Source organism: Sminthopsis crassicaudata, chromosome 3, assembly GCF_048593235.1.
Source record: "Sminthopsis crassicaudata isolate SCR6 chromosome 3, ASM4859323v1, whole genome shotgun sequence".
NCBI lineage: Eukaryota > Metazoa > Chordata > Mammalia > Dasyuromorphia > Dasyuridae > Sminthopsis > Sminthopsis crassicaudata.
Genome location: NC_133619.1, coordinates 605,124,079 through 605,151,946, shown reverse-complemented (window position 1 = coordinate 605,151,946; position 27,868 = coordinate 605,124,079). Strand labels below are relative to the sequence as shown.

General features: G+C 39.3%; 1 protein-coding gene across 1 annotated transcript; it reads left to right on the top strand.

The window, feature by feature from the left end:
- The first annotated feature begins 21 nt into the window (after positions 1-21).
- LOC141563955 (selenoprotein N-like) lies at positions 22-27,868 on the top strand. Its single transcript, XM_074305790.1, has 12 exons — positions 22-295; positions 694-811; positions 5,895-6,037; positions 14,003-14,203; positions 14,719-14,843; positions 15,505-15,642; positions 16,445-16,538; positions 21,529-21,711; positions 26,096-26,201; positions 26,423-26,535; positions 26,641-26,739; positions 27,379-27,868. The coding sequence occupies exons 1-12, from the start codon at positions 68-70 to the stop codon at positions 27,529-27,531; spliced, it is 1,701 nt and encodes a 566-aa protein (XP_074161891.1). The 5' UTR covers positions 22-67; the 3' UTR covers positions 27,532-27,868.

Genomic DNA, 27,868 nt, shown 5'->3' with positions numbered 1-27,868 from the left:
CCCTCCCCACCATTGGTCGGCCGTTGGTGTTTTCGCCGCTAATGAGGAAGAGCTGCGGCCTCCTATCATGGATCTTCCCGAGAGCCCGGGGCCCAGCGAGCCCCGCCTACCCCCTCCGCCCCCGGGCCGCCCGCCCCGCCCACGCCGCCCACGCCGCCCCCGGCGCCCCGGCCGCCCCGGCCTCCTCCGCCGCCCCCAGGACCTGGCGCTGCTGGCCGCCGTGCTGGGGGCGCTGCTGGCCGTCGCCGCCCGGGGCTTCGTGGGCTTTAGGGAGGCCCAGGCCGAGGCGCTGCGGGTCAGGCCCGGAGAGGGGAGGGGGCGGAGAGATTGGGGGGGGGAGGAGGCGACCGCGCTGGGGGGGGTTCCCCTACACCTTCCCTGCCTTATCCTCCTTTCTTCCCCCATTCATTCCTTCCCTCCTCCTTCTTATCCCTTTTCTGATTCCCTCCCCATTTCCCCCCCAAACTCCCACCCTTCATCAACCTTAGCCATAACCCCCCCAAAAAACGTCGTGACCAAGTCTTATCTAACCCCCTCCTCCTCCCTTCTTCTTTCCCTTCCCCGCCCCCCCACTCCCTCCTGCCACCTCAGTTTGCCTCCCGTCTTGAGTCTGATCCCTAGGACACAAGCCCCGGGGGGTCCCGAGGCTCTTCCGCTTCCTCAGCCTGTCCTCTGCCCCCTTGTTCTGACCAGGAGGCAGCCCAGAAGTTTCTGGGGGAAGATGGATTCTCTCTCTTCTCCTCTTTGGATAGAGACCGAGACATGTACATCAGCCCTGAAGAGTTCACGCGAGATGTGAAGAGATTGATAGGTATTTGGAGTCCCCAGGGGCCCAGGAGGAAGAGCTTGGGGAAATTAGCGGAATTTGTCCATTTCCCCGGGAAAAAGAATAATTCCCTTTCTATCTCACTGGTCAAAGAGGGGACGCAAGAGAGAATCCATCAGAAAAGGGCTGTTGGAACGTAGGCAATAGCCATGATCATTATCAGCAATGGCGGCAGACCCTCCAATTCCCAGGGCTGCTTTCTTCCCAGACTCTGATTCCCCCTTTTCTCCCTCATGAGCATTTTGACTATATTCCTGCGCGCCTGCTTGCCACTACTGGTCAAAATCCATCCGCCCTTTAACTTGTGGGACTCTCATCCGTGAGCTCTAAATTCTTCACAGAATCCTAGATTTAGAAAGCAGTCTCGGAGGCAGCTAGTCCGGTTCCCTCGTGGTGCACAGGAGGAAACCGAGGTAGAAGGAAATGAAATGACTGCTCAGGGTCGCACAGTGTCAGATACAGATAGTTCTCAGCTGACGCAGCTCACCAGAGCCCTCCCAACAAGGTCAGAGATTTTTAACCTCTTTTTGGGTTTTGGACCCATTGTCATAATAATAAGTGTATAAAACAAAATACATAGTATTTCTAAGGAAATCAATATCTAAAGTACAATTCTCACTATTTTAATGTTACAGACTCCCACTTCTAATAGCTAGCATTGATGCAGCGCTTTGATGTTAATTTGCAAAGCATTTTACAAATTTTTTCATTTGATACAACAATTCTGGGAGATAATTGCTATTATTATTCCCATTTTACAGAAGAAGAAAGAGACAAATTAAGTGACTTACCAGGGTCACGCAGCAAGTACGTTTCTGAGGCTGGATTTAAAGTCAGATCTTCCTGACTCCCTGCCCAGTTCCTTATCCACTGTGCCACCCAGCTGCCTGCTTTATGAACCCCAGCTTTAGATCTGTCCTTACTGGGAACCAATGGGAAATAAACGCGCTCATTAGTTCTCCTTCATTCTCACTGATGTGAGTGGTGGAGGTCATGATGGAGGAGAATTCACAACGGCCATTCTCTTTGGGAAAGGGTAGATTGTTTATGGGAAGAGGTTGCAGGCAAAATGAAGAGATACAAGACGCTAGGAATATGAAAGAGTGAGACAGCAAATGAAAGACAAGTTCCTCAGTGGAACTCACAATTGCCCAGTGGTTGGGGCAAGCCCTGAAAATCCCAAGTTACTAGCTGGAAGGAGGAGTGGGGGCTGGAGGCACACCGCAAGATACAGAGGGGCAGACTGACCCAAAGAGGGCAGCAGCCATCAGATGGTAGATTCATAGGGAAAATTTAACTCGGGGACTCAACTGGGATTTCTGAGAGGGCATGGCAAGGTGAGACTGCCCAAGATCCCTACGGAGGACGGACCGCAGGGTCTGACGTAACTTTGATTTCAAACTGGACAAACCCCCAGAGGGTAGCACCACAGAGCTTTCTCCCTGCTTGCTTCAAGATTAATTAATTTTTTACCAATTCCTCTGCTAAATAATCAACATGAAGCTGGCACCATCTCTTCCATTGTTTTGATGTTATACTTATGCTGTTTCTCCTTCAAGCTTGGCACTGGTCATTCATTTCTATGTTGCTTTGTAAGTAGATAGCCTTGAATATCCTTGAGATTGTGGCATTGCAAGGTTCAAAGGCAGTAGGGCTGCCAAAAAAACCATGGATGTTCAAAAGATGATCTTTGCTTCAGGGGAAAGGCTGGGGTCATTAAAAGCACTAAGCAATTTCCCAGATGCCTTTCAGCCTGCTCTCTTCCTCTTTAATTCTGGGTCATTGGCCCAGTTCATTGTCCGTCAGCAGCATCTGGCCAAACTATATGTACTGAATCATAAGTTCTATGATCTGTCTTTCATAGTCTGAACAATATGCCTTCTTTTTCTGTTTGGTTCTAGCAAGACAAATAATTGGACTGGACTTAATAATTAAGGATTTCATAACACTGCAGCGTTTGGGAACAGGATACAATTAGCACAATGTTATCCATAAACAGAAGCACCTAGGAGATTTTCACTTGCTCTTATTTTTAGATTCTGCATTTAACACCCTTCATGAAAATGTCAAACTCTTAGAGAACATACTTCTTCCTGGTTTTGTTTCATTTGATATTTATCAGAGAAACATGGTGTCCTCGGAATCAAATACCTAGGCTCAAAACAAAGACTACATGATCTTGGACAGATCAGTCTCTTAATGTGCTTGGTCACCTTCTTAAGAATGCAAGTTGCAGAAGAGCTGCCAGGTTTTTTTGGTTTTTTTGGTAGACTTCTCATCTGTAAAGTTCTATAATGTAATTACAGGCTCATTCCTTATTGATAAAATTACTTGATCATTGAACAAAATAATGTATTACATAATTTTCACCTTACTGAAGGATAATCTTTTAGACAGCATTTTGATTTAGTTGAGCCAAATGTTTTTTTTTTTTAATATCACTTAACATAAAATAAATACCATGAACCACATCGTGGCTTAGGGAACCCCAAATTAATATTATCTACATTTTATGGCATTATTTATTTTAAGTATTTTCCAATTACATCTTAATCTAATTCATCCATACTCAGATACCTCTGTCATACAACATATCAGGAACTGTTTTATTAGAGCATTGATGTAGTATATGACTCTTATTAATGATTGAATAGCTTTTTAGAATAATTTTGGCCGATCTTTTCCATTTTCTCGTTCTGTTCCTTGTTCTTCCAGCTTCATCCTTAAATGTTCTCAAAATGATCTGGCGTAATTAGGACTCTTAAGTTTTCTATAAATGTGTTTTCCTCTACTATTTGTTAGTTTTATAAAATGATACTGCTTATAATTTGACATTTTCCTCTATAAAATTTTACAAATAAATTTGTATTCTAAAGAAATATTGTTTTAACCTTCCATATTTCTCCTCTTAAAAAGGAAGTCAAAATTATTTACTGGCTAATATTGTTTCTAAATTATTTTAGCCTCCTTGTTCTGTGACTGATTTATATTACTTAAACTTCCTAAGAAAATAGTAATGATCTGTGTCAATGACTGTTCTTTTATCTGTTTCCCATGTTTTAATGTCAATAGTTGATTTAAAGAGGTGTTAAACACAATTTGGAGATGTGTTAATTTATGCAATAATTTCTCCTTTATATTCTATTTCTTATTGATTTTGAGTTTTGTTGTAACATAACTAAGCAATAGTCTGGCTACATACATAGCTAATATGGAAATGTCTCCGATTATTTTCTATCTGCTAAGAAATCAACTTCATTTTTTGTGTATGATGCAATTCACTGCTCACCATGTCCAACACCTCACAACTCCATTTTTTGAAGAAAATGTTCATAATACATAGAAGTGGGTAAGACTTCTCTATATACTGTACGTTTTCCATTAACCTTCATACCTATATTTTCATAGGAGACAGTAAGTATTAAAATATATGTTGGTTTAATTTGGAGGGTCTTGATTGAATTCTTCATAGTGTTCCTTTACTTTCTTACTGTCTACAACAGATTTTGGCACATATGTTGTAATTCTTTTGATGGTTTTTCATGAGGCTCTCTCATGAACACTACAATAAGAGATGACCAAGGATCCCATGAAGTAAAGTTTCTTGTTTCCTTTGGATGGGCAATAAGCCAACTTTGTGTGTGTGTGTGTGTGTGTGTGTGTGTGTCTCCAAGAACAACTTTTCTGATATACTTCATTTAGATGCAACTTCCTTTTGTCTTCTCTTTTCGTTGCATTAAAGTTGCCAAAATTGATATGATGCAATTCCTCTAATAATGCTCATTGGTTGCTATCAATAAGAACCTTATTTTCAAAGTAGCAGGAGTTAGTTTTTATAGACAGTCCAAAACTGGTTTGGTTCTTGGTCCCTTTCACCCTAATTCCTACCAACTAGCAAAAGCAGAAGCAGGGGAGCACTCAGATTGAGGGCTATGGATTATGATCCTCCAAAAACTGATCACTTGTGGCCATTTTAGGGGTGATGAGCCTTTTCATATATGACTGATCTGGCCTTCAGATAGAGCAGGACTTCTTAAACTTTTTCTATTTGTGATTCTTTTTCACCCAAGAAATTTTTATGCAGTCCCAAACCAAGATTTGCACCCACAGTGCAAAGTGCACATAAAGGGTGTTCAGAACCAAGGCTGCAGTGAAGTCATACAATACAAGATGGGCAGAAACACCTTGAATTCAATTCACATTTGATGTTAAATTAAATTTTGGTCATTGTGTTCAAAAACCTTCTATCTCAAAGCTTCTTTAACTATGAGTTGCATCCCTCTGTGGGGTTAAATAACTGAATGTGGGTTAGCCAAAAAAAATTTTCCCAATATCATATTGTTAGATTGTGGTGGTACTGAAATCAGAATATGATCATTATCATTCCAAAACCTATGTAGCTAAATGGTAGACTGAACTGAGGCTTGAAATTGGAGTCAGAAATACCTGAATTTGAATCTTCCCTCAGATTCCATCCTGCTGGTGAGTCTGCTTGCCTCAAGTCTCTCTCTATTCCAATTCACCTTCCATTCAGCCTCTCAAGTGATTTTTTTCTAAAGCACAAGTACAGCCTGCAACCATGTTAACTCCCTACTCCATTGGCTCTCAGTCACCTGCAGAAACAAATACAAAATGCTATATATAGACTGTAGTGTATATATTGGGTTGCAGATTTTTATAGCTTCTTTTGAAGATCAGGTAATGTCTTTGGCCTCTTTTTGTATCCCCAGCACTTAGCACAATGCTTGCCACGTAGTAGAGCCCCAGGGAGTGCTTGTTCCTAAAACAATTCCTAACCTTGGCAGGCAGGTAAAATTATCCCCATTTCACAAGTGAGAAAGAAGAAAATGAGTTGCAGAGTCAAGTTTAAGACCCAACCCTGCCCCATATAGTTCTCTGTCTGATAACATTCCATCTCTTTTTGAACAAGTAAGCACTTGACAGAGAGGAATTCTCTCTGATGGAGAGGGGAACAGAAATACTTTGCTTTCTGGTACCAGAAGAGAACTTTACAACTCTTTCAAGTATGAAAACTCTTTCTGTTAACATGTCTGTCTGTGTTCCATAGCAGCCACATCTGTCAGCATCCTTGAAGAGGAAGTGTCTCAGAACTTTCCACTTGATCTCAGTGAGGAGAAATTTTCTATCATGGCAAGATTTCAGCCACTGCTCCCAAAAACTATGTACAAAAGCAAAGATGGATTCCTGCATGTAAGTCTGAAGGGAGAATTGGGCTGTACTGAGCTAAAGGGGCCATGTTACAGGTTTGGGAGGTCTTAGAGAACAGGGACTATGAAGTGTCTATTGGGTTTTCCCATTCCAGTGCCAACTTAGTCATGTGATGAAACTGAAACAACCTGAGCTGGAGCTAATAAATCTCCCTCACTGAAGAGTTCTTTGAATTTCTTACCCCATAGTATTTGGAAAAATTGTTTTGTGCCCTAGCCCCTGCTTCTGTTTTCCCTTCCTAATCCCTTATATTCTCCCTTCAGAAAATTTAAATATAAAGACACTGTGTATTCTCAATTATCCATGCCTTTAGTGGTGTAGCTAATCCAGAAGACCTTTAAGTTGGCTTAGAAATGAATTATGTGATTTTAGAGAGAGAGAACCAGGAGGAAGGCACAAAATTCCCTTCTTCAGACAAATACTGAATGTAATAATTTTCCTAAGAACAGATAGAAAAGAAAAAGAAAAAAACCCCTTCTTTGTAATATTTAACTCAGGTTAACAATGCAATAAATTCAGCTTTAAACAGAATGCTTACATAGCTTCAAATCCAACCTATAGCAATAATTACTATCTACATAATATTGGACAAGTCACAGCTTCCAGAATTTGTGGCTAACAAAAATCACTTCTGGGATGATTCCTTAATAAACCCCTAAAGTCATCTTATCAGACCCAGCTCTGTAGACATGACATTAAATTTTCATCCATCTCATAGGGAACTCTTTGCCCTGATCGTTTACCTACCTTCTTTATCTTCAATCACAACTGCAGTCTCACATGAAGTTTCCTCAGTCTTTTCAATGAAGAAGGAGAAATCACATATTTTTCTTCTCAGGAAAGAGGAAAGAGAATACCTGGAGCCTCCAAAGCCACAGGTTCTGGAGTATTTGTAAATTTGTAAAACCTGTAAAAACAGTTGTGATATAAAGGATGATGGAATATCAGGATTTTGAGACATTTTCACAGATACCAACTAAGAATTTGTGCTCCTTCCCAAAATTCTAGCCTTGGGTGGATAAGCAGTCTGCACTTTTTATTAAGAACTTACTTTGTGCCAGGCATAAAGAAGGACATTTGTTGCCCTTAAGAAGCTTAGAAGATAATGTATAAAAAGGAGGTGAAAAGCAATGGGGGGAGGGTCCAAAGGGATACCCACATGAGGAAGCATGATGGTCAAGGATTCAACAGTTTGGGGAGAAGGAGGAGAGAGAGAAGCACAGAAGGGTGAAGTACATTCCAGGGCAAAAAGGTTATAGGTATTAGGGAAGGGCTGAGAAGGTTCCAGGTATTAAGGAAAGTTCTAGGGTAAGAAGGCAGCTAAGTCATGGTGTTAAAGACCAGTGAGTCAGAAGCACAGCTGGGAGGGAAATGAAACCTTGGGAACATAGACATCCCTCAATATCTCTTCTCCCTCCCATGACACAAAGGACCTGGTCATAAGAGTAACAAGGGGAAGTATAAAAAGGAGGATGAATTGTTTTCTTTTGTATTTGGTTGATCTTGTTTTATTCTATGTCAGTAGATTTTTAGGAGGGTGCTGGTGTAAGAATCAGTAATTGCCTTCACTGAACCATTGCCTAAATTATCTATGTTGTCTGTGTACTCACATAGCTTCTTTTAAGGTTGGAAGAGCCTTTATAGACCCTCAGCAAGTGTATGTTGTCTGTTTCCTCCTTTCTTTTTGTTTCTGGTTTTGGTTTTTGATGCCTGTTAAGAAACTGACTGTCCCCTCTTTATAGTGGCCAGAAACTGGAAACAGAGTGAATACCTATCAATTGGAGAATAGCTAAATAAATTGTGGTATATGAATATTATTATTTTGTAAGAAATGACCAGCAGGATGATTTCAGAAAGGCCTGGAGAGACTTACATGAACTGATACTGAGTGAAATGAGCAGGACCAGGATCATCATATACTTCAACAACAATACTATATGATGATCAATTCTGATGGATGTGGCCCTCTCCAACAATAAGATTCTTCCAATCACAGTTTTAAAGCTGGAAGGGATTTTAAAAGGACATCTAGTCCAACTCCCTCATTTTACAAATGAGGAAATGTAAACCCACAGAGATGGAGCCCTTGCTTAAGGTCTCAGAAATAATGAGTAGAACTGAAATCAAACCCAGATCCACTTGATTTTTTTCAATAAACACGCTAGTATTTATACATCAAAATGAATTACCAACAGTGCTGCCAAAGGGCAAAGAAAGGATCCCTTATCTGAAGTAGAGAAAGGATGCCACTGGAAGTCTGATTGTGGGGTGCAGACATCCTGTGAAAGAGGCCTCAGCTTACCTTTCCAGTGTCCCCTCCTCTCATTCCTCATGTACTCTGTCCTTGACTTATTCCCCTACTCTCTCAATTCTGTACTCTTGCTCAGCAACATTTCCTTTGCTAGGAATATCTGCCCTAGATAACAAGAACTCAAAGTCAAAATATTCTTTGCGATCCTCTGTATGTCAAAGTGGGCATCCCATTTTCTCCTTTTTACTTAAGGATTAACTAATTAAGGCAAAAGTGAACAAACAATAACTTATCCATTAGCGGAACTCCCTTTGAAGGTTTAGGGTGGAAAAAGCCTATGCACAGTTGTGGGGGAGCATTCAATTTCTCCTTACATTTTCCAGTTGTCATTCTAAGTATTTTTTTCTTTTAACTACACTTAACACATCTTGGGGGAATAATGAATCATAGAGATACTGGAACTGAGGAAAACTCACCTGCCCATTGGAATTGACAGGGAGAGGGGAAAAAAAAGAAAAAAAAAAAAAAAGCTTATTTGGGAATATTCACTATCTGTCCTTTCCCATAACCTCTTCATCTCATAAGGCTCATAAGTGATGGCAGTCAGTTTCTTTTTTTTTTTTTTTAGTATAGTTTTTTATTTACAAGATATATGCATGGGTAATTTTACAGCATTGATAATTGCAAAACCTTTTGTTCCAGTTTTTCCCTTTTCTCCCTCCACCCCCTCCTCTAGATGGCAGGTTGACCAATACACGTGAAATATGTTAAAGTATAAGTTAAATATTATATATACATGTCCATACAGTTATTTTGCTGTACAAAAAGAATCATACTTTGAAATAGTATACAATTAACCTGTGAAGAAAATAAAAAATGCAGGCAGACAAAGATAGAGGGATTGGGAATTCTATGTAGTGGTTCATAGTCATCTCCCAGAGTTCTTTCGCTGGGTGTAGCTGGTTCAGTTCGTTAACTGCTCTATTGGAACTGATTTGGTTCATCTTATTGTTGGAGAGGGCCACATCCATCAGAATTGATCATCATATAGTATTGTTGTTGAAGTATATGATGATCCTGGTCCTGCTCATTTCACTCAGCATCAGTTCATGTAAGTCTCTCCAGGCCTTTCTGAAATCATCCTGCTGGTCATTTCTTACAAAATAATAATATTCATATACCACAATTTATTTAGCTATTCTCCAATTGATAGGTATTCACTCTGTTTCCAGTTTCTGGCCACTATAAAGAGGGGGCAGTCAGTTTCTTAACAGGCATCAAAAACCAAAACCAGAAACAAAAAGAAAGGAGGAAACAGACAACACACACTTGCTGAGGGTCTATAAAGGCTCTTCCAACCTTAAAAGAAGCTATGTGAGTACACAGACAATATAGATAATTTAGGCAATGGTTCAGTGAAGGTAATTACTGATTCTTACACCAGCACCCTCCTAAAAATCTACTGACATAGAATAAAACAAGATCAACCAAATACAAAAGAAAACAATTTGACCTTGTGGAACCAAGTCAGCTCAGACAGAATCATAAGAAAGTGTTTTTTGGTTTTTGTGGGGTTTTTAAATTTTTACCTATTTGAAGAAAAATTAGAGGCCAATGACTCAATTAACTATCATAGTAAAGAAGGACCTACAGCTCAAATGTAGAGTACAAGTTAGTAAGAAGAAATTATTGATAGTACAAGGCATAGTAAAAAGAGACATCAGCTGATCTCAAGAGAGATCTCTGTAAACCAACTAAGTGAACCATCTCTATAACAAGCATAGAAAAGAATAAAGAAAGAAATATTGAGGACAGTTGTGTTGAATTATGAACTGTTGCCAGGTCTAAGGTTACACATTCATACAAGGGGAGATAAATGGAGTATATTGTTTTCAAATAAGGATTTATAGTATCTTGCAGACTACTTTGTCACATTGAGGAGAATCATGTGATATATTATAAAAGTTTTAGAAGTTTGAATTTTCAGTATATAATTTCTTCTTACTGTATTCTTATAATGGTAACTTTTAGCCATGCAAGCAGACCAGATCAGGGGTAAATCTAAATGCAAGGGAAAAAAATATGATTTGCTCAATGCACACTGAGTTGTCAGTTCATTCTAAAGGAGAAGATTTTGCAAAGATGCATGTTAAAAACTATCTTTGCATGTATTTGGAAATATAAAATTCTATTAAAAAAAAAGATGCACTGCTTACCTCCATGTACAAGGAAAAGACTAGAAAAAAATGCCCTAAAAATTGTCTGCTTACCTAAAACTGGTCTGATTACCATGGCAGGTAGGGAATCCCACCCATGATTTGGTGTTTACCAAAAATATATTTTAAAACTTCTGCAAAATTGATTCTGCTCTCCAATATTATGTAGAATGTACACATACTTAAACATAAGTCAAAATCCAGTAGAACTGAAAAACAAAACTGCCTTTGTTATGAGAGAACTAGACATGTATCACATCCAAATAGCATCCCTGAAATAAAACAAGGTTGGCAAATGAAGACCAACTTATTGAAGTTGAAGCTGGATACATGTTTTTCTCAGAATGGCCACAATAAAGAGGAGCACTGTGAATGAATGTGGTGTAGGATTTGCAATAAAAATCTAATAAACAAGTTTACCCGCCTTCCAAAAAGAGTGAATGATAGGCTATGACAATGAAATTGCCACTTGCAGGAAAATGCCACTATCATCGGTGCCTATGCTCCTGCCATGACAACCCATAATGAGGTTAAAGGAAAATTTTATGAAGACCTGGAGCCCTTATCAGTGTGCCAAAGGATGACAAGTTAATTATTCTAGGTGACTTTAATGGCTCAGACTACTGGACATGGCAGGGAATCTTTGGGAGTACTGGAGTTGGAAACAGCAACAGCAATGGTCACTTACTACTGATCACCTCAACACCAACACCAAATGCAATAAAATTTCATGGATGCACCCTCCTAGCAAACATTGGCATTTAATAGACTACAAGGAGAGAGAAAGACAGGATGTGAGAGAGATGAAGACAATGAGTGGAGCAGAATACTGGACTGATCATAGACTTATGCTCTCCAAATATTATTTACATTCAACAAAAGCAGTGGTTCCAAGGCAAAATGGCTACTAGAATTAATGTCAACAGATTAGAGCATTTCCCAGAGAGAACAGCTTGTTGCTAACTTAGGTAAGTTGAACTAACACACAGTTGATTGGATTGGAGCAGAAAAGGAGTGGGCAGCTTTCATATATTTGGTATACAACATTGCATTTGCTCATCTGGGTCAAATCAGAACACATTTAAACATCAACTGGTTTGGTGAAAATGGGAAATTCAGAAGCTGCTAAATGAAAAACAAGAACTCCACAGGCTGTATTAACAGGATAGTTCAAAAGTAAAGTATAATCCAGAGATAGATGAAAGATTCTTGGCTCAGAAAAGAAGGCAGATGAAATTGTTTTATTCAGATGTTATCAATCCAAAAGCCTTTTATGATGTCCTGAAAGGTATTTATGGGCCAAAGAACCTATGGTACATCTTGACTACTTAGTGATGATGGAACCACATTGATTAGTGATAAGGACATGATCCTAGACAGATTGGCTGAATACTTCCATAGTGCTGCCAACAGAATGTCATCAATGCTAAAGTCATTGACCATTTACCTCAGATTGAAATTAATCTCTAAACGGAAGTTCCAACTGAAGTTTTGAATGCTATCAGGCTACTTTTGTGTGGCAGAACACCTGAAGCTGATTCTATTCCAGCTGGGATTTACAAGATTTACAGCTCATACAAAGGCTAACTGAAATTTTCCAGATATCACAAGAGGAAGTTATTCCCTTAGTTCAAAGGTGTCTCTATTGTCATCTCTATAAAGGTAAAGGGAATAGATTGTCTTTTGACTATCATGGGGAACTATGGGGGGGGTGTCCTGTTTCCTAGTCATTCCTGGCAATATTCTTGCCAAAATCATCTTTAATAGGCTGATCCTACGCCTAGAAAAAGGTCATCTATACCTGAGAATCATTGAGGCTTCAGAAGGGGGCCAAGGAGCTGTCAATTAGGTATTTGCTGCCCAACAATTCCAGGAAAAATGCCAGGAGCAGAACAGAGATCTGTATACAACATTTACAGATGTGACCAAGGCCTTTAATATTGTCTGTCATGAGAGCTTATGAAAAATTAAATCAAAATTTAGTTGCCCAGAGTTCATCAGTATGGTATGTCAATTTCATGATGGCAAGCTTTCCTGGGTTCTGGACAATGGATAGTACTCTGGAGTTTTCCACTAACCAATGGAGTGAAACAAAGTTGTATACTTGCCCCCCCCCATGCTTTTTAGCATGATGTTTGCAACCATGTTGTCAAATGCCTTAAATGAGGACGAACATGGCATCAGAGTCAGCTACTACATTGATGGTAAATTCAACATGAAAAGCCTACAAGCCAAAACTAAAATGGAGGGAGTATTGCTATATGACTTTTTTGTTTGCATGTGATTGTGTACTCAATGCAGCTTCTAAAACTGAAGTGCAACAAAGTGAATTCTCTGCTGTTTGTGCTGATTTTGGCCTAACAAGAATTCACAGGTCTTCTGTCAGCCAACACTATACCATCCATATGTGAAACCATTGGTAACAGCAAATGGAGAAGTTTTGAATGCTGTGGATAAATTCATTTATCTTGGCAATATACTTTCAGGGAATGTCCACATTGATAAGCAGGTTGACACATTAATTACCATAACTAACTGTTTAGGAGGCTCCTAAGGAAAATGCAGGAGAGAAGAGGTGTTAGACTTATCAACATGAAGGCTTACAGACCATTGTGCTGATTGTTGTAGGTCTGTGCAACCTGAACAGTGTACCAGTGCCATGCCAGGAAACTGAAACACTTCCATTTGAATTCTCTTAGCAAGATTCTGAAGATCACCTGGCAGGACACTGAGGTCTTTTCTCTAAACTGCCCAGCATTCCAACTCTACTGCAGAGAGCACAACTCCTTTGGGCTGGCCACATAGTTTGAATGCCACACATATGCTTACCAAAAAGACAATTTTATGGAGAACTCATACTGGGCAAGTGCTCACAAGGTGGTCAGAAAAAGTGATACAAGGACACTCTCAAGGTCACTCTTAAAACATTATAAGTGATTGTATGACATGGGAGGCACTGGCACAGGACCACTCAGCATGGCATGCTCTTGTCAGAGAACGCGCTGTGCTCTGTGAGCAAAGCAGAATTGAATTAGCTCAGAAGAAACACAAGATGCACAAAGTTGGAGCATCCATCCCAAATGTTCATCTTTGTGTCCAACTTGTGGCAGAGCATTTCAAGTTCATATTGGTCTTATCAGCCATAGATAGTTGAACATGCTAACTTGACTCTAACATAATGATATCATTTTGGTCCTCTTCAAGAATAAAGGACAACAACCAAGCAACCAACCAATCTATATCTCAAGTAGGCAAGGACTCTACACCAGATGAAAATCAAGTGGCACCAAAGCCAGAGGATCAAGCACTCAGATCTCAGCTGAGACCCTCTGAACAAAAACCCTTGGAAATAGGAACTCTAGGTCTAATTTGAGCTCTTGAGTACAAATCTCGGTTAACTAGTCTGTCTAGTCATGCCTAAGTATGTTTCTAATCATTACTGCCTCTCCTTTTATAGCACTTGCTCTCCCTTTTTTCTAGGTTTCTCATCTCACTCTATCTGGACTTCGAAATTGGACTGTCCCTGATGTAATGCTCCACTTGTTCTCAGCCCAACGGTTCTTCATCTTCCTGCCACCAAAAGAGGATTTGAAGTTGGGTGAGCCTTGGTGGATTATCCCCAATGAAGTGAAACATCTTCCTTCCACTCGCTTCTATCCACCAAGGTCCAAAATAAAAGAGGTTAGAAAAGATCCTAAGGCTCTAGGTCCATCCCTGTTCTACCTGCTCAAATCTCCCTGAACATTCAGTTTGATAATCTTGCCTCAGGCCTGACTCGGCCTTCTTCAGATCCAACCCAAATGCATCAGGTCTCTATACTCAGCATTAGTTCTAATGCCCTAAACCACAAACCTCAACTCATCTATATCAGGAGTCTAGAATCCGTAGGTATGAGTATATTTGCTTTGAAATTATGTATACTTATCTCCCCTAACTAACTTCCTGTATCTTCCCTTGAACTTGTTCCAGACAACTCTTAGAGCTTCCAGATAACCATTTTCCCACCCTCCGGACCAAGAGGAAAGAAGAAGGCTTCAAGGTCTTTGGGGAAAAAACACAATTATCCCAATAAGTTTGAAAGCAAATTGTCCCGTCACTTAGTGCAGATAACATTTTGACCCAGTTACCTATTTCAACCTCAGGAAAGCATATGTCCTAGGGAAGGCTCCCAAGTTGTCGGCCATTGCCTCCCACAGGACTTGATCTTTAAACTTCTGAGCATGTTCCACCCAAGGCTGTTTGTGAAGACCCGATTTGGTCCTCGGGGTACAGTGGCCTGCCTTATGGCCATCAGCGACTTCTACTACACAGTGGCCTTCAGGCAAGTACTGCCCATTGCCTACATTCTAGACTGGGGGAGCTGGGATGGAATAGTGGGCATAGTCGATCCTTCTGAACAGAATCCACAGAATAGCCTTACACCTTAATCACTCCCAGCCAGTTTTTTTTGTTTGTTTGTTTTTTTAGGGAAGATAGGAAAGGAGGAGTTTCTCCCATCTGTGAACAAAATTCTTAGCCAAGCCTTCTTCTAGAATACATTCAGAGAAAAATCACCAGGATGGTGAAGTGATTGAAAAACACACTATAGCAAGACCAGCTGAAGGAACTTGACAAGTTGAACCTAAAAATTTAGTGAGGACATGATGGCTGTGCTGCAGGAAGAGGATTAGGTTTATACTCCTTGGCCTAGCTAGGAAGAATGAGTGCAAGTTACAGAGATGCAGTTTTTACTTGATATAAGGAAAATTTTTCTAATAATTGTAGCTGCTTTCAAATGAACTAGTTTATCTCCACAGTTCCTTTCAGCACTAATATACAATGGAGTGGGCTATTTTCTAATCCTATTGTTGATTCTTCAAGTGGGAATTAAGTGACAACTTCTCTGGGATAAAGTAGAAGAGAAGGGATTCAGGGATGGTTTGACTTGGATGACCTCTGAGGGCCTTTCCAACTGTGAGATTCTTTACCCTTTCTGGTCACAGGATCCATGCTGAGTTCCAGCTCAATGAACCACCCCTCTTCCCCTTCTGGTTCTCTCCAGGACACTTCACTGGACACATCATTCTCTCCAAGGATTCCTCCCATGTCCGTGACTTCAAGCTCTTTGTGCCCAATCACAAGTAGGTTTTTCATAGCCCCTTTGGGGGCAATTCAGCTAAGTGAGGGACTCTGACTTGTCTTAAAGACAGCAGAATATGATCACTGTCACTTTCAAGGTTCCTTTCCTTGTTCCTCAGGGATAGTTTTCTGGGAGAGATCTGATAACAGCATATTTGGCAGGGAGCAAACAAAGGGAAGGGAGCCCACAGACACGACCCTGAAAGCCCATCTATTTTGATGATTTGGCCTAGGAAAGGAGAAGGTTATTTCTTCTTACCTTAAGATGTCAAAAGCTCCCCAAAGTAGTAGATCTGAAGATTACTTGTGATAGTGTTCCCTTCCAATGACATTCTCCTAGCTAATCAATTGTGAGGGGTCTCCACTCACCTGGAAAAATCCTGGATAACAGAAACAACTTGCAGATGGAATATTTGTATATTCCAGATTTCAGTAATCTTATGGGTGATTGCTTATAGGAAATGGAAATAGAAGAGGGAGAGAGGTATTGTTCAGACCCTAGCAGTGTCCTAAGATAACTTTTGGACTTACCCTTTTACTATTTTGAAAGAATTTTCCTTACCTAAAATCCAGCCTTGGATGTTAAAATCTTGAGACGATTGTTTGTCAGACCTCCAAGTCTCTATTTGTCCTCCTCAACTTCCTTTCCAGATTTCTGCCCATTTTGAAGCCATCCATCCAATAGTATATCCTCAGCCACTGCCTTCAGCCCTAACACCATTGACTCATTGATATAAGCCAACTTCCCGGGTTTGCACTCATCAAAACTTCATATCAAAACTTCATATGTACTTCTTTTATAAGGCCTCTGAATGTGGAAATGGATTGGCTTTACCAGAGTAAAGAAAATGGCAACCTCAAGACCAAAATGAACATGGATATTGGCTATCTCCCTCAGGTGTGTGTGATCTGCTGCTTGACTTGGGCAGAGCTTTTCTACAATTCTGTTCTATCCTCTAGTCTAGGTAATCCCTTGGATTATATTGTGCTAGGAACAAGATTACGGAGAGGAAAGTGTCCAATTCACTTGGACCCCCTGTTGGCTATAGAGAAAAAGAATAGCCTGAATGTTGTTCCATCATTCAATTGTGGTTTTCTTGGAAAAGATACTGGAGTAGTTTGCCATTTCCAGTGTGTCCCCATTTTACAGAAGAGGAGCTGAGGCAAATACAGTTTGTGACTTGTTCTGAGTCACACAGCTAATAGGTGTCTGGGGCCAGATTTGAACTCAGATCTTCCTGACTCTACTGTATTCGCTGTGACTCTTAGTTGCCACACTGGTGGATTGATTCTACAAATGTACTCTGTGTGAAGACGAATGGTGAATATTCCCCAAGAATTCCCCTTAACATCTGATTCCCTTGAAAAGTCATAGCTTTGATGTCAATGGTCACTCCAGTCTAGGAAAAATAGCAGGGGGTTTGTCCATCTACTTATATTCCTGTTCTTTTGGTGAAATGTAGCTTTGGGTTTACTCTGTTTCTAGGCAATGATAATATCTAGTACTTCAATAATAGTCAATATATATTTACTAAGTGACTATTCTGTGTCTGGCATTATGTGAATCAATGGGATACAAATGCAAAAAAAGATAGTCCCTGTTCTCAAGGAACTTAGAATTTAAAGGGAGAAGACAACCCATAAAAAGAAATTGAAAAGGGGTGGGGGGAGAAAGTACCCAAAGCAGGGCCATGAGAGAGTAGTCATCCTTAAAAGAAGGCTGTTTATTTATTAGGGCTCCATCTTCCACTAAGAGGGCCAGAGGGTATTGAGGAAATACAAGTAGTAAAACTGATTTCATCTTACAGAATAATGAGGTTTTCCCAGTAAATGAATTTCCTGGAATATGATTTTAAAAGTCCGAAAAAATTGCAAAATAGTGTAATTTCAGGAAATGAAGAGTTCCTAGCTTACTAGCATTAAACTAGTAGTGATTTAAAATCTTCATTAAAGACCTACATAGATCTTTATTTTTACCTAACTATAATTCTTATTCTAAAATAGGAGAAATGTGAACAAATCTATTCCTTAAATGTGATAGCTTATATTTTGTTCTACTCCCATGTTTCATTATTTCTTTCTTCCATTCTTCTACTCTTCAGAGACATAGCATCATTTCTAAGAGTCCAGCATAGGCAATTCTCTTCCAAGATAATTCACAATTATGATGTCTCTTCTTTTCCTCTAAGCACTCCACACTCCCCCTTTTTATATACTGACAGTTGCCAAATCTTGTAGATCCTGACTGTGGTGCCTCAGTACTTGGGCTCTCTCTGGATGCCTATAGCATTTTGAGTATGACCTGAAAGTTCTGGATTTGGGCCATGATGCTCTTGAGAGTTTTTATTTTATATTTTTTCAATATATGGCCAAAAGATCATTTTTCTATTTTCATTCTGACCTTTGGTTCAGTATTCTTTTATGATTTCTCAAAATATGATATCCCAGCTCTTTTTATGGTCATAGTTTTCAGATTATCTAGTGATTCTTAAATTATCTCTTCTTGATCTGTTTTGCAGGTCAGTTGTTTTAGATGTGAGATGATCAATTGTTTTAGATGTGAGATATCTTACTTTATGGTATTTTTTCAGTCTTTTGACTGTTTTATTATTTGATGTTGTTTCATTACTTTTCAAGTGGCCAATGACTTTAGATTAAGTTTTGTACTTCTTGTACTAAGCCATCAATTCTCCTTCCAGTCTCCTCCAAAATAGTCATTTATTTTCTAATCATTTCTAACCATTCTCATTTCATTTATAAAATTATGTATTTATAGAATTCTTAATATTTATTTATATTTATACTATTTATATATATATATATATATATACATATATATATATATATACTATTTATGGAATTAAAAAATCCTTGCTTCATTTATTCCAGAAATTCTAATTGACCTTGAATCCAATCTGTGTTTTTCTTTGAAGCTTTTCTTGTAGATAGTTTGAATTTTCTTCTTCTAGGTTTCTATCTTAGGTATCTCAAAGATTATCTTACCTGTTCATTTATACCTGTTCATTCATACAATTCAACAAGCCTATTACAGTTTCTGCATATAATAGACACTTAATAAATGTTTTTTGTCTTTCTGCCTTAAAGTAGTAGGGAGTTTTTGTTTGTTTGTTTGTTTGCTTGTTTAGTTTACATATTCTTCGAGCTGTACTTCCTGAATTGGGACTTATGTTAACATCTGATTCTGAACCTTTAAGGAAAAAGTATCTGGGCCTTTTTTGGTCTTGATTTGTATTCTCTGGAGTCCTGTTATTTTTTCCTCTGGATTTTGAATGTTCTGGATACAAGAATTTCCAGGGCAGCTTAGGCCAGGGATATGCAAATTTTTAGTGCATCCAAAGTGGTATGATCTTCTAGGGCAAAGTCTGATCGCTGCCCTCTTATTCTGAGCTTTACAAGCTCCTGACCCTGGTTTGAGTCTGGGTGATACAAATGTAGGCTTTCCTTTAGTTTGAGTTCTGGTAAACTGCTGATGATTGCATCCTCTGTCAACTACCTGGAGGGATCTGCAGGTTTACAACTACAGAATTTCAGGTTTCCCTTTGATTTGTGTTACTTGTCCTGGTTACTTGACTATTGGTCTCAGTCTGAGCTAGAGACTAAATGCACAATCACTCTTTAGGGTCAAAACTAGAGAACTGCCACTTTTTCCTGTTCCTACTTCTTGCTTAGTATATAACATTAGGCCCAAAATTGCAGTCCACTAAAATTCTCAGATCATTTCTGTATAATTGATATCAAGTCATTCTCTCCTGTCTCAGACTTGTATAGTAGATATTTTTAACCACAATATGGACTTTACATTTTTTCCTATTAAATTTCTTCTTAGATTCAACCTGATAAGCTCTTTTTTTGAGATCTCTTTTGAAAACTGATAACTATCCTTCCCAGTTTGGTAACATCCACAAATTTAATGTGATTGATGAAAAGTGTTAAATGGCAAGGGAATTGGCATCCTTGGGGCATTCTACTAGACTTCTCTTTCCACTAACTATCAACTCATTTATTAATAATTTGTCCTTTTCACCTGATCTATCAACAAGTTATAAATCTACCTAACTGAACCGCTGTCTAACTCATAAATCCTCAACTTATCTACAAAAATAATATGAGAGACTTTGACAAAAATTAAGCTGAAATTTAGGTAAACTATAACTACAGCATTCCTCTCCTAATTAACCCAAATTTTAAAAAAATAGATTAGTCTGGTCTTGTTTCTGATGAAGTGATCACTATTCTACAAATTTACAAATATATTCCAATATTTTTCCAGAACCAAAGTCAAGCTTATAGGCCTAGTTTTTTATAGATTCCGTTCTCTTGATTTTTTCAATTATAACATTTGCTTTTCTCTAGTTATATGCTACTTTTCCTTTTCTCCATAATTTTTCCTCTTAATCTCATTGTACATATTCTCTTTCTGGGTAGATATAGAGTTAAATGAGTCAATAAGCATTTATACAGCACCTACTGTGCCAGGCACTGTGCTAAGTACGAGAAAGGCAAAAACAGTCCCTACTCTTGAGGAACTCACAGTCTAATGTGGGGAAACAACATGCAAGTAATTTTATACAAAATGGAGAAAATTAACAGAGAGAAAACACTAGCATTAAAAGGCATTGGAAAAGGCTTCTTATAGAAAGTGGAATTTTATCTGAAACTTGGAGGCTAGAAAGCGGAGAGAGAGGGAGGAGGAGTATTCTAGGCATAAGATCCAGCCTGAGAAAATACCCCAAAAAGGGAGTTGCAGTGATCAAGGAAATCAGTGTCATCACCTCACAGAGCACATAGGGAAAAGTAAGGAGAAGGAAGACTACAAAGGTAAGAAGGGCCAAGTTATTAACTCCAACAGAGAACTTCACATTCAGTCCTAGAGGTGATAGCCAATTAAATGCTAAACCAAACCTTGACCCTCTCTTCAGCTCATCCATTCAACTTCTTACTCCAGGAAGTCACACTCTGGGCTTTGGGGCCATGGTCCAGAAGGATCATGAAGGAGAAGAATGCTTTTAACCTAGTGTCCTTCTCCTAGATGCTCCTGTAATTACTGGTGCATGTGAAGGTTATGTAGCACTTAGCTGACAAAGATCCACCTTCAGTAGGTTGAATTGTTCATCCATAAGAGAGAAATTTGCACGGATTCCTTTATATCTTATTCCCTTGTAACCTGCAATTCAGCTTAACAATTAGTTAATAAACATAAAGTGCCCATTATGTTCCAAATAGCATGCTAACAATGAGGGCTATAAAGAAAGGCAAAAAGTATCACCTCTGCTCTTCAGGACCCTACACCCTAATGGGGAGAAAGCCTACAAAATACCAATATGATATTAGCAGAATTAAATTGGTGATAATTAATAGGAGAAGGCCTATAATAAAGGTTATTGGTATACGCTTCCTGTAGAAGAAAGCATACATGTGCTTGACACATTGCTAGATGCAGTGAGGGATATGCCTTAGGGGTAAAGGACAGAGTTCTCTGTTCAAATCTCATTGGCTTGTTTGAGAAGCCAACTCTGAACCATAGCACTATTTCTATCTAGCCATCCAAAGTTAACTAACCCAAACTCTTAGATTTGTAATTAATGCAACTATACGGTCATGTTTGGATCATTGAGTTTCTGGCAACATGATATATCCCACTCACACTTTTGCTCAACTTAATTTGCCCTCTGAGAGTGAGAATCACATCTTCTCCCTCTTCTGCATCTTCTCAAAGAGATTGATTCAGAGCTCAGATCATAGGGATCACTCAGGATAGATCCAGAAAAAATACTTCCTTCTCACAAAAGGACTAATCTCTCCCCAGACCATAACCAGAAAATTCACTCAGGAATTTTTGAGTCATCAGTGACTTCTTACTCTCTCAGATGGAGCTAGAGTCTTGGGGACCCTCAGGATCAACTGAGATTCACAAGAAGGGCAAAATAACCTACAGAAGACCCTCTGAGCAGTCCAGTCAGTTTGTCTTTGAGGACATTGTGTGGCAGCAGAAGATAAGCTGGGAGAAGGCAGTCCAGCGGCTAAAAGTTGCCATGTATCCCTTCTTGAAGGTAAGGTTACCTAGAATGATTAGAGGGCAGAATTAGATTGGCCCTTCTAGGACAAACTGGCCGAAGTTGCTAGGATGTTAGCAAGAATGACAGAAGCAGGGGGCTAAAAGTTAAATTCAAGATTTTTACAATTCTCGGGGAATAATGGAAGAGATACTTTTTGATTTGGGGGAAAAGTGCAAAAGGCACCTTGCATCTTTCTGTTACTCCTAACACCAAACACTAGAATAGAAAATGTGGCCTTATCAAAAGCTCTCATTTCCTTTGGGACGTGTAAAGTTTCTCAGATAAGGACACTGGGGTCAAAGTTAGAAATAAAAATATATAAATATGTAAATTCTTAGCGGGAAATTACCTAGAAGAATAACATCATAGAAAGCAAGACTTGGAATCAACCTTAAGGATCATATTGTCCCCACCTAATCCATGAAATTTCCTGAACATCCTCGAGCAAGTGATTCTTAGATTCTGTTTAAGCACCTCCAGTGGCATTTCACTATCCCTGAAGTAATTATTTCATTTTACGCTAATCCTTTTATTGAGTCCTAACCTGTTTATAATTACCATTGATTCTAGTTCTGACTTGCAAAAATAGACCTAGTCCCTCTTCCCCATGACAGCCATCCAAATAAACTTCTGGACAGCTATCAAAGCTCCCATTCAGTCTTTCCTCTTATATAAATATCCCCAGTTTCTTCAACCATTCCTCATATGGTATTGTTTTTTGTTCCCTTCTTATCCCCTTAATGTGCTAAATTGTCAATATCTCATTTGAAATGTATCTCTGACACCAGGAACATAGAGGAGCTGAGCTATCCCTTCCTTTGTTTAGTCACTCCATCTCTTAATGTCATTTAAAATGGCATTAACTTTTATTTACAACAGAATTCTCTTGATTCTTTGAGTTAAGCCTGTCTTTTTTTCCACATGAATTGCTAACTAGTGTTTCCTCCATCCTATATTTGTAATAGTTTGTTTAAAAATCTAAGCACGTGACATTATCTTTTGTCTCTAGTAAATTTAATCTTGTCAAATTTGACATATCTTTTTTAAATGATGAGACCATTTTACATTTGCTATTCCTCCTGTATTTAAATAGACTTATATGTCCTATCTAGTCCCCAAACCCATTATAAAAGACTGTGTCAAATGATTTATTAAAATTTCAACATACTTAGTGTAGAGCCTTCCCCTGAATCCTCAGTCTAGACCTGTATTAAAGGAAAATGGGCTAAGGCTGGCATAATTTGTACTTGGTGAACAATTTGAACTTGGAATCAGCACTTTTCAATCTCATTGCTCCCCAGTCACATATCAAATAATATGTTTTAGTATTTTTCCTCTGGTTAGTATCAAGTTTATCTATGTATAGTTTGCAGAAACTATCTTCTTTCTCTCATTAAAAACCTAGACAGATTGCTCCAGTTTTTCAATACCTCTTCCATTCACCAAGTTTTCTTAAACACCATGAACCGGGACAGCTAGGTGATGCAGTGGAGAGAGCACCAGCCCTGAATTCAGGAGGACCGAGTTCAAATCTGGTCTCAGACACTTAACACTTCCTAGCTGTGTGACCCTGGGCAAGTCACTTAATCCCAGCCTCAGGGAAAAACAAACAAACAAACAAACAGACACCATAAGCCATTGGATTACACTTAAATTGTACTTCAGCTAGGCCAAAAGACATGAACCAACATCTGTTGAGCTACCTATCATTTTTCTTCCTTTGCTATTGTATCAAAGAGGCTATTCTGCTTTTTCAGCCATCTTTCCTTACAGATTCTCTAAGAATGACATCATATCTATTTTCTTCTCTATAATTTTTTAAATAATCAAGTTAGTTTTTATTTTGCCAAATAAACATTTCCCCCAACCATTTTCAATCTTTCCTCCTATTGCTGCTGAACAGAGCTGAAGAAAAACAAAATTGTATTTGCAGGTTTAGTTGTGGATTTTATTTTTGGTATAATTTCAACTGGGTCCTCTCTGCATGCAACAAAACAATTTTTTGTACTCATTTTAGTCTAACCTCCAGGACTTTCTTCTTAATAATTTAAGTACCTGACTCCTCCCCAACTAATACTTCAATATACAATAAGGATATATAAGGACTTCAGTATACATATGGATATTCCCTCAAACACCCTAACCTTAGAGTTCTTCAGTTTATTTGCTGTGACTTAGTCTTCCACCTCACCTGATCAAAACATCTTGCCATCACCCACAAAGGCTCTGCTTCCGTATTTATGAGCTCTAAAATGTCCTTATCTGATCACAATCTTGTCATTCCATCTCTCCCTCACATAATCCCCAATCCTGTTCTTCATTCTCATCATATCCTCCAATCTCCAAACCATGACCTTAGTTCTTTCCCAGGCCATGAGTAGCTCCATTCTACTCCTTCATCTTAACCCCTTTGTGCACCAGTCCAACTGCATGTTGTCCTTGTGTCCTAAGTCCCTTGCTCTTTCTCCCATTGCTGATCTTGTCCTGCCAAGCCCCAGCTTTGTGTAACCATCTAATGCCATTGATCCAACTTCATAGGCTGGTAAAAGAAAAGAGAAAAAAAAAATAATGGCAACTATGCTGACCAGGTCCACTCCAAGTTCATAATAAATAATCTAATTATGTCCTTATTGCAGCAAGCCAGTCCTTTTACACCTCCTTAATCCTATTTACCATAATGACTGCCAAATCTCTTCAAACCTCTCTTCCCTCTCTCTTTCCTCACCTTCTCAGTTGAGAATCTTGACTCATATTTCAAAATGAGTCCATTTGCAGAGAGTTCCCTCTTTTATCCTTGTACTCTTCTCACATTACTCAGATACCTTCCACTACATCTCCTCCTTGACCCGGATTAAATGAAGAATTAGTTTTTCTCTTTGCAAAGGCAAACTCTTTTATATGCACAAATGATCCTATTCTATCCTGTCTTCTCTAGCAGATTTCCCTCTCATCCTCACTTTGTCACTAATCTTCAGTCTTTTTGTCTACAGACTGTTTCCCTATCTCCTACAAGTAAGCCCATGTTTCCCCCATCCTTAGGAAATTAATGTGGTTTGTTCATTCCTGCTGACTATTACTATTTTCCTTTCCCCACTAGCTCTTAACCTTCTGCCAGTCAATCTACTAATATTTTTTAAGTACCTACTGTATGTCAGACACTGTGCTAAGCTCTGGGAATGCAAAGAAAGGCAAAAGACAGCAGGATTACTTTCCAAAAATTCATAGTTTAATGGAGAAGGCAACTTGAAAAAAAAACTATATATAAACTAAGAGAAGCAGAGAAGGACAGAGGAGGGAGAAAGAAAGAAGGAAGGAGCAAGGGGAGAGAGGAGGGAGAAGGGAGAGACAGAGATAGGAGACAAATTGGGGTCATAAAGAGAGGGAAGACACTAAAGGGATCAGGAAGGACTTAATGTATTTTTAGCTGAGGCTTGAAGGAAACCAATCCAACCAAAAGGTAAAGATAGTAGGGAATTCTAGACATGGGGATAGCCACTGAAAATGCTCAGTCAGAGAAGACAGTGATAGATTGTGAGAAAGCTATATGTCTCTGGATTGCAGAGAACATGGGGGCAGTAGATTTAAGATGAATGGAAAGGTAAGAAGGGGCCAAGTTGTTAAGGACTTTAAAAGTCTCATCCTTCCATTGATCCTTGGAAGTTACTTTTATCTCAGAATATCCAGGAACCTTTCCATTTTTTCTTTTTCATTATTAATTAAATTGTAATTTCATTATCAAAGGCTATGTCCAAAACCATAAGTCTCATTCTGAGCATTTGGGGCCTATTAATAACTCTGTGCCAGAGGGTAAGGATCATCATTAGTCTTCTGGAATCATGGTTGTTCATTGTACTGATAATTCTCAAATGTTTCATATAAATTTTCTCTTATCTTTTCCCTTGGGGAAATTCTCCCACTGTCAACCTTTCACCCCATGTTGATCAATCATTGTCCCTTCAGAACATTTTCCTTCATGGCCTCTTTCTTGAATAATTTCTTTCATCTCCCCAAAGAACTCCTTATCCTCACTAAAAACTGGAGCATAGATAGGTATTTGCCAAGCCTATTCACCTTTTCTTTAGATGAGGAGACTTGTTTGTACTTCAGAGTCATATACCTAAGTGATATCTTCCAGGAAAAAAAATCATGCTGTAGTTTATCCAAAAGCCAGTGAAACAATTATATTGTTTTCCCTGGCACTATGCTGGAGGGTTATAGTTCTTTGCAGCATCCCCTGAAAAGTCCAGTGGCTAACTACTCCCAACAAACTGTCTTCTTGATACAATATGCATATTAGTACTACTGAATTCTGAGGCTAGAATCAGGATCTAGCATTTCCCTCCTGGGTCTAAAGAAATTTTATCTGGCTATCTCTCAGGTCACCTACTTGCCTATTATCAAAGCATTTGAACGAGCCAGGATTGAAAAAAAGCTGGTGCACTCCATTGTGCTCTGGGGATCCCTGGATGATCAAACCTGCTTTGGTGAGGAGTCGCTGGGCAGGCAGGACTGGGCAATGGGAAGAGTAGGGCACAGGGAGGAGGAAGAAGTGGAAGCCTTTTGCCACTCAGAATTCATGAGATTTCTGAGAATGGATCTGTGAGAGACCCAGTGGTCAAGTTGGATTCTCCATGGAGAGGTCCGGACTGTCGCTGTCTCTCATTTACACTGTCAAGTATAAATAACATTCTGTTCTTGGGAACAGGTCCTGGGAAGTGTCTGCGAGACAAAGTATTAGGAAATTCTTTCATCCTCATGCTTCTCAAGAAGAATTTTATCAGCAGCTGGAGTCAGGTACATGAGCTGTTTGAGATTCAGGTGAGCAAGGGGAGTTGCTAACTGCTGAGCCAAAGCAAGCTTGGGAGGTCCATCAATGCAAGGAGCTGAGGAAAAAAAGGGTCTTACCTTCTTCTTTGCCTCCAGAACCAGAATGATAAATCTCACAAAAAGTTGGCTGAACTTCTCCTGGAAAAGTACAACGATCATGTGATGATCCTTCTCTGCCTCCCCAACGGGACTGTGGTTTGTGCCTTTCCCCTGCCCCCTCTGCCTGCCCACTATCCATAACCTCCCTTCTGAGTCAGTACACACTAGTATTGATTTTACATCCACTATATGCAAAGGAAACAGGATCTACTTTCTCTGATATTATTGGTGTCGAGGCCTTAAAGGATGGGTAGAATTTATTAAAATATAGGGGAACAGAGTATATTGAAGTCAGGGAACACCTTTTCCCTTGATTTCCATCAAGGTGGAAATGAGTATTGTGGAAGGCATTAAGAAGAGAAACCTGGTTTAGTGGCAGATTGAGGAAGACTGAAAATGGGGAAAGGCTACAGGGCTATAGCATGTGATTAGTTCTTGAACCCTAGAGTGACATTGTTGGCAAGGTGCCCCTGTTGGCACCTCTAGTTCTACCCCAGAAGAGAGGAAGGGAAGAATGGGATCTGAAGAGGGGCCAGGAAGGCCAAGAGCAGGAAACAGATGTCCTTGGCCTGGTTCAGAGGAGCTATCTGGGAGAGGCCCCCAAGTACTAGAAAACTGGCAGAAATCTTATCCCTCTTCTAGATCCACTGACAATTGTCTCCATTACAAACATTTATCAGGCAAGACCCCTTGCCAAAGACTGGAAATACAAATGTTTGTTCAATTGAATTTCAGGTCCACCACATAAGTGCTAGTGATCTGTGCCAAGTCTCAAAGGAAAGCAGTAGTAAACAACTGAACTCAGTAACGATGTATGAACAGTTCCTGCAGAAAGGACTTTTTGAAGCTCAGCCCTTTCTTCAAAGAAAGCTAGGAGGTTTCTTTTAAAGGAATTAATGGGCAGGGCAGGGCATTCCCTCATAGGCTGGGATTCAGAGAAGAAAAAGTTATAAACCTCAGTGGAAGCCCAGGAGTACTGCCATCTTCTGATTATTTTCTTGGATGTCTACAGTCTCCCAAGACTTGTTTTCCCCCAGAATTTAAGATGGTCTGAGCCACATCTCTAGTAACACCTCTGAGCATTGTTCCCTAAACCTACTCTCCTCTCCTCTCTTCCCCAATTATTTTAATATTCTATGTTTCTAAGGTTCGTATAATTGTAGTATGTGTTGGTTACAAGATAATTGTTTAAAAACAAAAATCTAATAAAGTGGACTTCTCTTTA

Bases quoted from the DNA above. Each gene is read 5' to 3' on its own strand.
- LOC141563955 (XM_074305790.1), top strand. From the start codon at position 68: ATGGATCTTCCCGAGAGCCCGGGGCCCAGCGAGCCCCGCCTACCCCCT. The intron at 14,844-15,504 runs GCAAGTACTGCC...TTCTGGTCACAG, and splicing joins TACTACACAGTGGCCTTCAG to GATCCATGCTGAGTTCCAGC. The intron at 26,740-27,378 runs GTTTGTGCCTTT...ATTGAATTTCAG, and splicing joins GCCTCCCCAACGGGACTGTG to GTCCACCACATAAGTGCTAG.